A 15,417-nucleotide genomic window follows, 5' to 3' on the forward strand; every position below is an offset into this window, starting at 1 on the left:
TTGGATTTGGATAGCATCAAAAAAACAATTTTCAATGAATTTTGACTGAATTTGGGACTTGTTTAATACTTAATCTCAAATTTAGAATTATTATTTTTCATTGGTAAATTTTCTCACTTTTCAGGAACACGAAACTTTGTTAGATTTGATTGTAATTTGGCGGAAAGGCGACGATTTTCAAGATTTAATATTCCTCCACTCAAAACTTGCATGCAAGTTGCGTTGAAGCAAACTTTGTTTTGGTTAATAGTTTGACCATTTTTTTAAGCAAATCTTTGAATGTAAATAATTTTTCAAAGAAGCATTAATTTTTATTTATTTTTTATTTTCGAGAAAATTTCATTACAAATATGGGCAATTCTCCACCATAACCTTTTTTTTTATTTGGCTCAAACTTTGTAGTGGCCTTCCCTATGACCTTCGGCAAAGTTGTAGGTATTAATGAGGACCATTTAAAAAAGAACAAGGAAAAAAAATCCGATTTTTTAATTGACTTTTTTTTGCAAAAACCCAATTTCCCAAAATACGTATTTTTTGATTTTCACGTTTTTCGATATGATTACGGGGTCAAAAGGGGTTGAGGAAATTGCATGTTAAAACATGCAACATTTGTGAAATTTTCCGATCTATTCAAAAACAAAATTTGGATTTTTTTTTAAATCAAAACTAACATTTCAAAAAAGCGTATTGTTGAATGTAAACAATATTTTAATTTTTTTTTTAATCAAGACTAACATTTCAGCGGGGCGTTATATTGAAAGTTTGGCCCTTTTAAAATGTTAGTCTTGATTCAAATATTTAAAAGTATTGTTAGTATTTAGTTGTTTAGTTGCTGAGCTATCGACATTAGAAAATGGTGGGTTGTTTGGGTGTGACTTAAAAAACTTAAATTTTCTTGTTTCTTTTACTATCATCCGCTGTATCTCAGCAACCAGAGTGTCAATCTTCAATGTCTCTTGAACAATTTCATAGAAATTTTTTTGAACCATTAAAAAAAAAATTTTTAGAAGTGGTCACTCATGGTCACTATTTTTGTAAAAAAGCAAATATTTCGCTAAAATCAAACTTTCGGTGACAATATTTTGAAAATATAGCCCTTTATCGAAAAATCTGTAAAGTACTTTTCGATAACAAATTCAATTTTACATAAAAAAAAATAAGTCAAAATGTTTATTGTATAAAATTTATTTTTTTTCCTAAAATTACTATTTTTTATAAATTCATAACTCGGCGGCAGATTTTTTTACCATACTTCTCTATGGCTCAAAAGCTGCGGGTTTTGGTCCCCTAAAACATATCAAAAATCTAGAAAGTCAAAAAATACGTAATTTGAGAAATTTAGTTTTTGTGCAAAAAAAAGTTATTTAAAAAATTGGCAAATTTTTTTTCGTCTAGCTATTTTTTCTCAATAGTTTTCAACATTTGTTAATTGATCAGAAAATTCACTCAAAAGTTACAGCTGTTTGAATATTTACGTACCATTTTTGTATGGACAGCTGCCAAAATTGTATGGGACTTTTATGGGTGAACCATTAACACAAAATAGCTTCTTTGGTCATAGGGAAGGTCCCCACAAAGTTTGAGCCTTATTTAAAAATACAAAAAAAATATAATGATCGAAATCGGCCGATTTCATTGAGAATTGCTTATATGACAATTTTGAAAATCAAAGGATTTTTTGAAGAGTTACTGGCGCTTGATTCTGACTTTATATCGATTTTTTTTAAAAAGATCGAAGATCAAGATTATGATCTCTTGAAGTACACTTGGATGCTGATTAAGATTTAAAAAAAATATACAAAATATTTGTTTCAGTTGAACTGAAACCTTTCTAATATCCAAAAATATATCAAAATGCTACTTATAATAAATTGGTAGAATTTCTGTGACAAAAATAAAAAATCATGTTTTGTATGAAAAAGAAGAATACCTAACATTGTCATGAAATATTTCATGTGCATTTTATGTTGAAACACTCATTTACAAACATATGGTTTATTTCCACTGCAACTGCAATTTTTTATTGAGAAAAGGTACAGATCAATGACGATTTACAAAAATACTAAATACCATGGACAACAAATGATAGCAACCAACCATAGGGCTCATCAACGAAAAAATGGCGACCAAACTGAAATGTTTAAGCCAGGGCCAAGTAAAGTTTATACAATTTGAGCAGAATAGCAAAAGGAAACATATGAAAAAAATAAACGTAGACCCCAGAGCAGAGTAGTGAAATCACACCAGTAAACACAGAAAACAAGCACACCCACACACACACATACACACAATATTACAAGGGAACGTTACAAACACAGGTGAACAGGTAGCACTTTTTTGATAATCCAGCAGATTGATATAAAAGTTTGTAATGTGTTGTGCATGACAATTAAACATTGAGTAGATACCGAAGTTGAAAAACAGAGAGAAATAAAACGCATCAAATCAAATGGGATACAATCCTCGCAGTGGAGAACAACGGCAAACACGACAGCTGAAGGCTTGTATACGTGAACAGAAACCAAACACGGAAAACAGATTCAAACCACAACTTACACACTTTTAAACTGAACAAAACAAAAAAAAACCAAACAGAACAAAAAATACTAAACAAAGATTTCATTCTTTCCTAGGGTGTTAGGAATTTCTTGTTAACTCAATCTACCCGTTTAAGAAAAAAAAAGAAGATCAGTTTCGTATCGAGATTGACCACAACACTGTTATCTGAATGTAGACACTTTAGCGAGGTCTGGCAACACTGGACCACGTGTGAGCTCTCCCCCTTGTGTCCCACGAAGAGAAAAGGGAAAACTTCCTTCCCCCCTCAACTCAACTTTCACTCTCTTATTCAGCGCTGATTGTAGATTAGCCTGTCCCATTTTGAGGTCATGTCGAGGAATTTCAGGTGCTCACTTCTTAAATGATAGATTATGATGTTAGGAACAATGTTTTCTTAGACAAGAAAAAATAATAAAATACTTTCTCGCACCCCCTAGTCGATTTACTGAAAAAAATCACTTTTTTGAACAAATTTTCTAAAATCGCTTAGAATCAATGCAAAAACTGTTTCGATCAGGTGTGTATTATCTTCAAACGATAGGTTTTTGTCCATAGATTAAGATGCACTATCAATATTGGACCAAAATTTAAGTTTTTGGACTCTCCCAGGCGGATTTGTGTCGAAAAAATCGCATTTTTTCGAAACTATTTTCAGAAATGTTCATTTAATTTAGGGTAGCCTATTTTTCCCAGTGAAACCAATACATGCAGCTTGTAGGAAATTTCATGGCGAACATTTTTCCCTCTGAGAAAATGCAATTTCGACACTCCAGAGCCGAGATATTTGAGTTTTAGTGAGGAAAAAAGTGCCGATTTTCAAAATTTCTCAGAATTCAGAAGCAAGGCCTACTAATTAAACGATGTAGCAAGCATATGTCTCAAAGGTCAGGGTATGCTTTTTTATAGTAATTTTGGCCGCTGAATCCGAATCTGAAATCAAATTTCGTGTAAACAGTGATGTTTTGGAGCTACACCCTTTTAGAATGTTATTTGCGTGTTTAAGTGGCAGTTTTTGTAAATATTGATCGGTTTGTTCTAGAGTTCGTATCGAGGTGCTCCGATTTGGATGAAACTTTCAGCGTTTGTTTGTCTATACATGAGATGAACTCATGCCAAATATGAGCCCTCTACGACAAAGGGAAGTGGGGCAAAACGGGCATTGAAGTTTGAATTTTCTGAGGATTTCAAATATGACAAAAGTGAGACTAAAAAGTGCCGCTATGGATGCCTACAGGACAATAACTAACGTTGTAAAATGTTTGTTATAGAAAAATCGAAAAACTGTGATTGGCCAAAAAGTTATTACCGTAGGCTTATAGTCCATGAAATTCCCTAACTTTTGAACTAAAAGAGTATGGATGGTGGAGGCTGTTGCAAAAAGATATTGAGGTTTAAAAAAAACCATTTTAACAGTAATTTGCAAAAGCTATGAGAAAAAGTTAAACCAATCCTGGATGTCTATGACCCATTTTGAAGTGCTTCAAAAGACCTTTCGAATGCATCTAAGAGAGTGGGAATTGATGAAGTTTTACTAAAATGCGAGCAATTTAATTATAAGATTTTTTATGTTTTTTACCCCACTTCCCTTTGTCGTAGAGGGCTCATATTTGGCATGAGTTCATCTCATGTATAGACAAACAAACGCTGAAAGTTTCATCCAAATCGGAGCACCTCGAAACGACCTCTAGAACAAACCGATCAATATTTACAAAAACTGCCTCTTAAACACGCAAATAACATTCTAAAAGGGTGTAGCTCCAAAACATCACTGTTTACACGAAATTTGATTTCAGATTCGGATTCAGCGGCCAAAATTACTATAAAAAAGCATACCCTGACCTTTGAGACATATGCTTGCTACATCGTGTAATTAGTAGGCCTTGCTTCTGAATTCTGAGAAATTTTGAAAATTGGCACTTTTTTCCTCACTAAAACTCAAATATCTCGGCTCTGGAGTGTCAAAATTGCATTTTCTCAGAGGGAAAAATGTTCGCCATGAAATTTCCTACAAGCTGCATGTATTGGTTTCACTGGGAAAAATAGGCTACCCTAAATTAAATGAACATTTCTGAAAAAAGTTTCGAAAAAATGCGATTTTTTCGACACAAATCCGCCTGGGAGAGTCCAAAAACTTAAATTTTGGTCCAATATTGATAGTGCATCTTAATCTATGGACAAAACCCTATCGTTTGAAGATAATACACACCTGATCGAAACAGTTTTTGTATTGATTCCAAGCGATTTTAGAAAATTTGTTCAAAAAAGTGATTTTTTTCAGTAAATCGACTAGGGGGTGCGAGAAAGTATTTTATTATTTTTTCTTGTCTAAGAAAACATTGTTCCTAACATCATAATCTATCATTTAAGAAGTGAGCACCTGAAATTCCTCGACATGACCTCAAAATGGGACAGGCTATTGTAGATAGAATGTTACCAAAACAAAACCAACCAACCAAAAGTAATAAATCGAACTATACATACGTTTGAAGGTGTAACACTTTTTCGAAAAACCAAGGCAAATCAACCCAAAACGTAAGGGTAAAAAATCGAGCCACTCGAAGAAAGTAAGGAGGAAAAATAGTTGCAAGCAACCAAAAATACACAATACGTTAGGATCTTTTACCGGAAGGCAGTGAAACATGTCCTAGAAGAAAAATGAAAAAATAAAAGAAAACGAATTATAGATTATATATTTAGTGACCTAGGTAAGTAGCAACTAAAACAATACAAAGTGTTTGCAAAAAAAAAAAAACAAATAATAAGAGACAAGAAAAAAATATCAAATTAGAACCAAATTGTTGATAGCGAACAAATGTAGAGTAACTTGTGAAATTTTTGAAAGAAGAAACATTGAATATTTTAATAAATCTTGTATGTGGTCATTAACAAAAACAAAAAAAAAAACATTTAGTAACGTAATTCAAGTGAGAAAGCAACCGTGTAAATTTTGTACGTTTATTTTATTATTTTGTACATAACACTAACCGTTAGTAAGCGGAAGAACCTGTAAATAATCTAATCTCCTTTTTCCAGAATGGAGAACTCACAGAGAAATGGAACAGATAACGTGTATCAAAGTGCTAGGGAAAGAAGTGAATAAAGGAAAATCGTTACAAAAAAACAAGAAATAATACGAACCGAACTTTTCCTTATGTGTTGCATAGATTGAGCAGAAATGTTTATAATACCAGACAGACAAGATGTCACGAAAAAAAACCGAGCAAGAAAGGGAGTGCCCTCGAGGTTCAGCCCGGAGATGGAGATGAGAAACTGTTTTGAAAATATTGTTGTTGAACGCTAAGCCAGTTGAAGTTTATTTTATTTCTATTTCATAAAGAACAAAAAACAAAACGTTGTCAGCTAAACTTCCCCTGATGACGCTAGCTGCCCGTGAGATCCTATAGTCGTCGTGAAAAAAATAAAACCAAACCTTGTTACACCTTTTATTTTTTTGGAAGTAACAAATAGGAAATGAATAAAGTACTCACTTTTCAGTGTTTAATAAAAAGCGCGAGTTTTTGTTGTGCTGGGTGGAAATATCACATTCATGAATGGTTTGCTTGTATTTTAAAACGATTCTGTACTGTTTTAAGATAAAACAAATATAAACAAAATACATTTTTATTAATCTTCCGATTATAATTTTAAAGTATTTCTATTCTGGTATTTAAAAGAAATTAAAATGATAAAATTGTTAAAATCGCAAGCATTGAATCCTCCTGTATACATTGCATAGACATGTAAAAAATCTTATTGTGTTTATCCAAGTAAAAACAATCCAACAAATCGGGTTTCCAAAAGTAGGAAGACAGGGTAGCAATGCACATCCCATGCCCAATAATAAAATACCTAAATTTGACAAATATATATAGTGATGAAACAAAAAGGGTCACACTAATATTAAATTATCCCTATCCATCCGCTGAGCCACGCACAAGAAAAAGTTGTACGCAATATTTCATAAAATATTGCAACCAATGTTGCGTAAAAGCATGTGTACCGCACACGTTTAACCATAACCGGCATTTGTTTTATTAAACTTCCTTAGGGAAAATTTTCCTGTACTTGGCAGGATAAGCATTCCGTCCTATTTCCAGCGAATTAGCAGATTCAAACTTTTTATATAAACAAATTATTATGCGAAACTTTTTATGGGCATAGTGCGCGGTCCGATTGATCCACACAGCCTGTTCGGGCCACAGACTGGACCCACGAAATGCGGCGGATTTGTTTGCCGAAGGCGAAAGGTGGACTCTGGACTGGCCGTGGGCGTCGGAAAGAAGCACTCAATAGTTTCTCACTAAATACTAGTTTATTAAATAATAGCTAAAACTAGAGAGCGAAGTTGTTCTTCCTGCTGGTGGCGCGAGACTGACGTGGAGAAAACTGCTTCTTCTAGGTCGACTCCTTTCACGCGCCTTTTCTTTCTTCCTTTTCTGTCGTCGATCGCAGCAACGGCTGCCGTTGCGCGCTGAACACAGGGTTGCATCGATCGCAGCAAACATTGCGACGATGACAAGTGTTGCCATTTTTCCTCGATAGGTTGGGGCTCCAACATCCTCCCCCCGGGCTGGGGGACGGCCCAGCCGAAACTTCTTCCGGTCGATCAGGTACTTTCAAGAACATGGCTGCTCGGGTGTCGAGCGTAGCTGTGTGAGTGTACTGCTGTCCAGTGATGGCACCTTCTGCGCCTCCAACGACTACCCAGCCCAGGTGAGTCTCGCGTAGCTCCGGAAAGTTGTCCCAGAGCTGAATGTGTCCTCCTTTCAGCAAGCGGAAGAACCAGGAGGCACCGACGAGCATGTCAATGCTGCCCGGAGTATGGAAGTTCAGATCAGCCAGCTGCAGTCCCTTGGGAATTGGCCAATCGGTCGAGTTGACCGGCAACGATGGAATCTTCCCACTCACCTTCGGAACAATCAAACACTCTACATCAGCGGAGAAATCGCTGTGCTGAGACTGAAGCTTTACGGTGATCGTTTCCTTGGCGTTGAACGTTGCTCCTCCGATCCCGCAGATCGGAACGTTTGCCGCTACTCTTCGTAGGTTAAGTCGGGTTGCCATCGAGTTGGAAATAAAATTCACCTGCGATCCGCTGTCAATCAAGATACGACACGGAACAGGTCGGTTGTTGTCGTCGCGCAGATTGACGACCGCTGTTTGCAGCATGGGGGTGGGATTGCAGATCACTTCGGCTGGCGAAAGCGGTTCTTGCGTTTGGCGCACAGCAGGAACTGGTCTCTGCAGTGTGGTTGATTTCTGGTAGAAGTCGTGTAGAAGAGTGTGGTGTCGGCGTTGGCACTTACCACACGAGCTCGTTCGTATGCACCTCTTCACGCTGTGCCCAGCGCGCAGGCAGTTAAAGCAGACACGCTTTTCTTTGACCTCCTGCATGCGCTGGCGCACCGTGAGGCCGCTGAAGGCAGTGCACTTGAAGGTCAGGTGCCGTCCGTTGCAGAAATCGCACCAGATTCTCGGACGCGACGTGACAGCTGTGTTGGAGATCTGGTAAGGTTGATTGGTAGTGGTCGACTTGGAATCTGCTTGATGTTGTTGCCTTGGTGATTCGTCGTTGGTGGTGTCGCATCGTTCCAGAACCGAAATGCGATCTTTCAGGGTTTTGATCATCTCGTCGTACTTCGGGAAGGCACCTTTTGCGACCGTAGACTCCCAAACCTTCCGGGTGTCGTCGTCAAGAGCATGGCCCAGGAGGTAGACGACGATTTGTTCGGACACCCCGGTGAACTCTTGGCCAAGGTACTTGAGGTACTCGACGTTTCCAACGACGGAATCCACCAAAGCCCGAAGTTCCAGGTGGCCCTCGCAGGCCAGCTTCTTTACACTCAGTAGACCTCCGATGTGAAGGTCTACCATCCGGCGCTTGTCCTCGTAGTGATCCGTCAGCTGCTTCCAGGCATGGGCGTAGTTCCCATCCTGGATGGTCTTGGCGTCGATAAAGCCGGCCGCGTCGCCGACCAAAGCCTTCTCGAGGTGGTACAGCTTCATGCGCGCCGACTCGTTCGTCTTGTCCACGACGTCGACGAACATCACCTTGAACTTCTCCCAGTTCTCGTACTTCCCATCGAAGGATGGGAAAACACGTGGAAGAGGTTGCTGGATCACGATGGGCCGGTCGTGTCGTTCAACGAGGGCGGACGATGCAGCTGGAGCGGCACCGGCGTTCCAACCTCCGAGCGTCATGGCCAGTTGGTCAAACAAGGCCTCGAATTCCACGACCACCTTCTTGTGGTCGTTCCGCTTCTTCGGATCAGCCCTGTAGATGCGTTTCTTGATGGCGGCGAACTCGGCGAAGCATGTGTCCAACCTCCATCGGTGAACCTTCGCAGCGGCCTCAGTGCGTTCCTCGACGAGAGTCGCGTCGATCGTTGCCTTCAGCCGATCAATCACCTCCGTCTGCTCTTCCCGGAGGAAAACCAGGTTGTCCAGGTCTTCTTCCTCCTGGCCTTCCTTTTTGAGCGGCGTGCGTGGTATTTTGGGGGGCATTTTCACTTTTCTTCTTTCAGGTTAGATTTCACTTTTTCCACGCTAAGTGGCACTATTTCTGTCTGTCCACGGACGAATGGCCGGTTTGCCCGCCGATGGTTCCACAGAACGTTCCGTTGTGCTAAGGCCGGTTTGCCTTGCACTGTCACTTCCGGATGCCGGTTTGCACTCCGCGAAATCGGTTTTTCACGCGGAAGCCGGTTTGCTTCCCGCGACTCGAAAGAACTGTCCGCGCTGAGGCCGGTTTGCCTCCTCCCTTCACCAGTCTTCTTTCCAGCGTCCACGCTGGTTCCAATCCGGGTTGAAGGACCAATGTTCGGGCCACAGACTGGCCCCACGAAATGCGGCGGATTTGTTTGCCGAAGGCGAAAGGTGGACTCTGGACTGGCCGTGGGCGTCGGAAAGAAGCACTCAATAGTTTCTCACTAAATACTAGTTTATTAAATAATAGCTAAAACTAGAGAGCGAAGTTGTTCTTCCTGCTGGTGGCGCGAGACTGACGTGGAGAAAACTGCTTCTTCTAGGTCGACTCCTTTCACGCGCCTTTTCTTTCTTCCTTTTCTGTCGTCGATCGCAGCAACGGCTGCCGTTGCGCGCTGAACACAGGGTTGCATCGATCGCAGCAAACATTGCGACGATGACAAGTGTTGCCATTTTTCCTCGATAGGTTGGGGCTCCAACACAGCCAGACCCCCCCCCCCCCACACTCCCCACGTGAACGGATCCAAAAAAACTTTTTTGTATGGAGCGTGGACAATAACCAATTAAATTAATCATTTTTAATAACTAGAGAGCGGTGACCAGCGTTGGCGATGATTTACAAAATTTTCATGTTAGTATAAAATCCTTAGTAGGTACACAGTAAAAAAATTTGTAAAATTGGGAGGTGTAATTTTGGAAGGTTGAATATAACCTCTTTTTTATGTAGGGGAAAGTGGGGCAACTGTAACAAGCTGAGGAAATGCTCGTTAAAACCCATTAAAAACGTTAAAAATCTGTCGGATTTTTTTATAATCATCTTATTCCAGGTCTTGACTAAGACTTTGATAGATCAAGTTTTTTAAAAATCCTGTTTTTAATGTAAAAAAATGATTTTTTTTTTTATTTTCCGTGAGTTCTACTCAACTAGTGGGGCAAGACGAACAGTTGAACTGTTATCACTTAGATACATTAGATTAGAATGTAGTTGAAACGTTTCTTTCATTTTTAGATTAAATAAAAATATTTTACTAATGATTTGATCGTTTTTAAGAAAAAAATTATTACTTAGATGATAATTAGTATATTTTCATAATATCACTTTATTTTGTATGGACATTTTTTTTAAACAATTGTTTATCACTGTTTAAGGTGAAGCCGTTGATCATTTTCGAAGAAAATTGATCATCACTATAAAATATTCTGTAATAAATTCAGTTTAACAAATTTCAGCACCAAAAGGAATCAGCATGTGCCGGTTGTTGCCTTCTTGAAGCCACTGAAAGAATTTTTGATCTAAATCAAATGTGCTTCAAAATTTATATCATTTTGTGGCACAGTCATTGACGTCCTAGTTAGCAATCATTGATTAATGACGATTTCCATAACTTTACAAGGAATGGGACTATCGTTACCAAAAGGAATCAGCATGTGTAGGGCACTATTCTAAACAACTTGTTGAAGAAATTTTCTCAAAATATTGAAAGCGACGCAAAATTTATATCTTTGAACGAAAAATCATGACAATGATGGAAGTCTTCACGTTAAGTACTTTTATGTATTTATTTCCCAATAAAATATGTTGTTGTCACAATTCGTATTTTTTCCCATACTAAAAATCCATATGGTACACTTGCCCCACCTGAACAAGATTTTTTGAAAGCTCTCAACAAAAATAACCAAAAGTTAAATCATACTTTATAATAGATGCAAGTCATTGGTAGGGAAAAATTCCATTAGAAAGGCATAAGCAAAAACATCGAAGATCTGAGAACCCTATCAAAAATTATTAGCAATTATGCACTTTCTGGAGATCGGAGTACAGATATTTCGATAAAAGCAATATCCGTATCGATACGTTCCATCGTTTGTTGGATAATTAACATATGTTAATTATCCAACAAACGATGGAACGTATCGATACGGATATTGCTTTTATCGAAATATCTGTACTCCGATCTCCAGAAAGTGCATAATTGCTAATAACTTTTGATAGGGTTATCAGATCTTTGATGTTTTCATTTGAAAGGTATTTCAATTATCTAACTAACGACGGGTCGCATGAAGGACCCGGACACCATTTTTATCGAAATATTTGAGATCCGGCCTCCAAAAAGGTGTATAAATAACACTTAAGTGCTAATAACTTTTGATAAGGTTATCAGATCTTCGATGTTTTGGGCTCGTTGGAAAGGAATACCTTTCTAAAAATGTATTACATGACAGGGTTTCTTACAAAAACTACAATTTCTACGATCTTCCGGACTTTCCTCAAAATGGGTTTTTTTAGCATAACTTTTGAAGTACTTTACTGAACTTGCTGATTTTAAATAGAGGCTCATAGGACCCCAAGACGGATTGAATGAGACTGAAACGATCAAAATCCGTAAAGTCAATCCGGAGATAATCGAGTGACAATTTGTTGTACACCCACCTACACACATCCACACAGACATTTGCTCAGAACATGATTCTGAGTCGATAGGTATACGTGAAGGTGGGTGGGTGTAGTAGTGTATCTCCGGATTTACAGATTTTGGCCGTTTTGGTCTCATTCGATCCGTCTTGGGGTCCTATAAGTCTCTATTTAAAATCAGCAAGTTTAGTAGAGTACTTCAAAAGTTATGCTAAAAAAACGATCTTGACTAGATTTCAGAAGATTGTAAAAAGGGTGTTTTTTTATAAGTAAACCCATCTTGTTATACATTTTTAAAAGGTATTGAATTGAGCGCGGACAGATCGTTGGGATCCTCCGACAGCCGGGTTAAAGGGCGGGAGTCCATACAGCCTTCGATCGCAGTGAGCACCGTGGTCAACTCCTCGAAGGACAGCAGTGAGTTTCCGAGCTGCCGGACGAGATGCTTCTTGGCCACCTTAACAGCAGCCTCCCAGAGACCGCCGAAGTTGGGAGCGCGCGGGGGGATCAGGTGCCACTGGATGCCGTCGTCCGCCAGGTGCTTGGCGATCTTGTCGCTTTCGGGTCCGGGCTGCAGCATCTGGTACAGCTGGTGAAGGACGTTCTTGGCTCCGATGAAATTGGTTCCGTTATCGGAGTAGATGTGACTCGGCTTGTTTCTTCTCCAGGTGAACCGGGTCAGGGCCATCAGGAACGCTGCAGTGGACAGATCGTTGACCAGCTCCAGGTGGACGGCCTTAGTGCTCAGGCAGATGAAGACCGCGACATAGCACTTGCGGGATGCGGCGCGGCGGTGCGTTGGTTTCAAATACAGCGGCCCGCAGAAATCGACGCCGGTGCAGGTGAACGCTTCGTTGGCGGTGACTCTGGCGACGGGCAGCTGACCGATCGGCTGCTGGATGGGTTGGGGGTTCGCTCGGCAACATCTGAAGCAGCGGCGAATCGCGTTGCGCACCGCGCGGCGGCCGTTCAACGGCCAGAACTCGTCTCGGACGCTGGCGAGCGTCACCGTGATGCCACCGTGGATCACCTTCAAGTGGTAGTAGGTCAGCATCAGTCGCGTGAACGGGTGGAAGCCAGGGATGACCATCGGGTGCTTCACTGCGTACGGCTCGTCGGACAAGCACAACCGGCCACCAACGCGTATCACACCAGCTTGATCCAAGAATGGGTTGAGCAGGCGCAGAGGGGACTTTGGTGCGACAGGTCGGCCTTTCCGCAACAGCTTGAGGTCCTCCGGAACGTCTCGGCTTGGACGATCTTGACGAGAGCGACCTTAGCGGCTTCCAGCTCGACGACCGACAGAACTCGGTCCGTGTTCCGCTTGCAAGGCTTGCGGACGTTCTGTGCAAAACGCAAAGCGAGGCCTACTGCGTTCAGCAGGCGTCGGTACGAGAAGAAGATGGTGAAGACATGGTTGGGCGGGGCGGTTTGTACAACCAGAATGGGTTTCTCCTTCTGCTCTTCGATGGGGAGCGCACCTTTGAGGTCGCGCTGCGGGGGCCACAGCGGTTTGTGCTTGCCCAACCAGGACGCTCCGAACTTCCACTTGGGGCTGTTGACGAGCTTCTCCGTCGGCATTCCGCGGGACACCAGATCCGCAGGGTTCTCCAAGCCGGCGACGTGCAGGCACTTTGCGCCGTGGGTGATGATCTGGATCTCCGAGATGCGATTCGCGACGAAGGGTTTCCACCTTCGGGGCGCCGACTTCAGCCACTGCAGAACCACCTCCGAGTCGGTCCAGAAGTACACGTCTTGAAACTTCACGTCCAGGGCTTCGACGACTCTCACGTACATTTGCGCGGCGAGAAAGAATGCGCAAAGTTCCAGGCGGGGTATGCTTCGCTTCTTGAGGGGGGCCACCTTCGACTTCGATGTCAGCAAGCTCACCTTGATCTTGCCGTCCGGCGACTCCGAGCGCACGTAGGCGACTGCTCCGTAGGCCACCTCGGACGCATCCGAGAAGAAATGGAGCTCGGCGTAGCAGCATTTGCGGGCGAAGGCGTAGCGGTCGATGCGGAAGTTGGTCAGGTGCGAAAGCCCTTCGCAAAAGTCGAACCATCTTGTGCGCAACTCCGGGGGGACCAACGCGTCCCACTCCAGTGCCAAGTACCACAACTCCTGCAGGACGATCTTGGCGAGTACGACGACGGGAGCGATCAGACCGAGGGGGTCGTACAGCTGGGCGATTACGGAGAGGATGTTGCGCTTGGTGGGGGACAGGTCCCAGACGACCGAGACAACGAACCGGAACACGTCAGCTTCGGGCTCCCAGCTGATGCCAAGGGTTTTGATCGTCTCTTCGGGGTCGAACTGTAACGACGACTGCGTTCCAAGGAGCTTGCGGGGAATGTCCGCCAGGACGGCGAGCGGGTTGGAGCACCACATACGCAGCTGGAATCCTCCCTTCAGCAGCAGCTTGCAGAGATCGGAGCGCAGCAGGATCGCGTCGTCTACGATTTGCGCGCCGCCGATGAAGTCGTCCACGTACATGTGCTTCTTGATGGCCGCGCTGGCCTGGGCGAACTGCGCGCCTTCGTCGTCTGCCAGCTGAAGCAAAAGTCTGCCAGCTGAAGGGCGAAAAGTAACCGTGCTGATAGAGCGCAAAACGTTTATTGGTGGGGATTTTAACAATTTCTTCTTCTTTACCCTTTTCCTCTTCCTTCACCCGTCGATGACAGTTCTCGCTGTCAACATTTCCTCCTGTCATCCCTCCTCAACCTAACTATATAGCGCTGTGCGCTATTTGTGTTTGCGCGTAAAGGGATAGTTCGATTTTGAGTCCTAACACCCATCTTGTTATACATTTTTAAAAGGTATTGAAAATACCTTTCCAACGAGCTCAACACATTGTAGATCTGACAACCCTATCAAATTGGAGGCCGGATCTCAGATATTTCAATAAAAATTATGTCCGTTACCCATCGTTAGTTCGATAATTGAAAGACCTTTCAAATGAGCCTTAATCATCTAGCATCTGATAACCCTATCCAAAGTTATTAGCACTTTAGTGTTATTTATACACTTTTTCATCTGACTACCCTATCAAAAGTTATTAGCTCTTAAGTGTTATTTATACACTTTTTGGAGGCCAGATTTCAGATATTGTGATAGAAATATTGTACGAATCTCCCATGGGAACAATCGTTGTTTTTTTTATCAGGCCTTGCCGATGACTGAGCCACGTAGCCTAGTGGTAACGCTTCCGCCTCGTAAGCGGTTGATCGGGGTTCAAATCCCGGCTCGGACCAATACAACTGGTGATCGTTTCTCTTCTAGATTCGATTGCTTAGTAAAGGGAAGGTACTCTATCGTCACAAGCTGGACCTTATCAACGACACCTTAGGGAGGCGACCTATGGAATGTTAACATTAGTTGAGATAAAAACTGCCACTGAATCCGCTTTGTAAATGCCGGCCCCGATACTCTTCAAGGGTGTTCCCCTCAGGAACAAGGAAAGATTTACTTTACTTTGCCGATGAGCCAGAAATATTGAAGGTCTAAAAACTCTATCAAAAGAAATGAGTAATAAAGTTGATTTGTTAAACATGTAAAGGGGGAATGTTGCAATTTTGACTGAATGTATAGACTTTATGAATGTGAGGAAGGCACCAACCACCTTAAGGTGGATTAAGTATCTTTTTTTTATCAAACATGGGCGTTTGAGGAGTAGAACCAATTAATACAGTATTAATATTGATCCGCTTACAGTAAAAATTGTGGAAATTTGAAAGGTGTAA

The 15,417-nt window shown here is 41.7% G+C and overlaps 3 protein-coding genes across 3 annotated transcripts; all 3 read right to left on the minus strand.

The window, feature by feature from the left end:
• Nucleotides 1-6,969: 6,969 nt before the first annotated feature.
• Nucleotides 6,970-9,063, minus strand: LOC120416039 (uncharacterized). The gene has a single exon (XM_039577695.1). It carries the CDS (start codon nucleotides 9,061-9,063, stop codon nucleotides 6,970-6,972), a length of 2,094 nt encoding a protein of 697 aa, XP_039433629.1.
• Nucleotides 9,064-11,960: 2,897 nt separating this feature from the next.
• LOC120416037 (uncharacterized) lies at nucleotides 11,961-12,767 on the minus strand. Its single transcript, XM_039577693.1, has one exon. The coding sequence runs from the start codon at nucleotides 12,765-12,767 to the stop codon at nucleotides 11,961-11,963; it is 807 nt and encodes a 268-aa protein (XP_039433627.1).
• Nucleotides 12,768-12,823: 56 nt separating this feature from the next.
• Nucleotides 12,824-14,387, minus strand: LOC120416036 (uncharacterized). Its single transcript, XM_039577692.1, has 2 exons — nucleotides 14,327-14,387; nucleotides 12,824-14,247 (listed from the first exon to the last, which is right to left on the minus strand). Exons 1-2 carry the CDS (start codon nucleotides 14,385-14,387, stop codon nucleotides 12,824-12,826), a joined length of 1,485 nt encoding a protein of 494 aa, XP_039433626.1.
• Between the last annotated feature and the right edge of the window lie 1,030 nt (nucleotides 14,388-15,417).

The sequence above is a fragment of the Culex pipiens genome, chromosome 3 (genome assembly GCF_016801865.2).
Source record: "Culex pipiens pallens isolate TS chromosome 3, TS_CPP_V2, whole genome shotgun sequence".
Taxonomy (NCBI): Eukaryota; Metazoa; Arthropoda; class Insecta; order Diptera; family Culicidae; genus Culex; species Culex pipiens.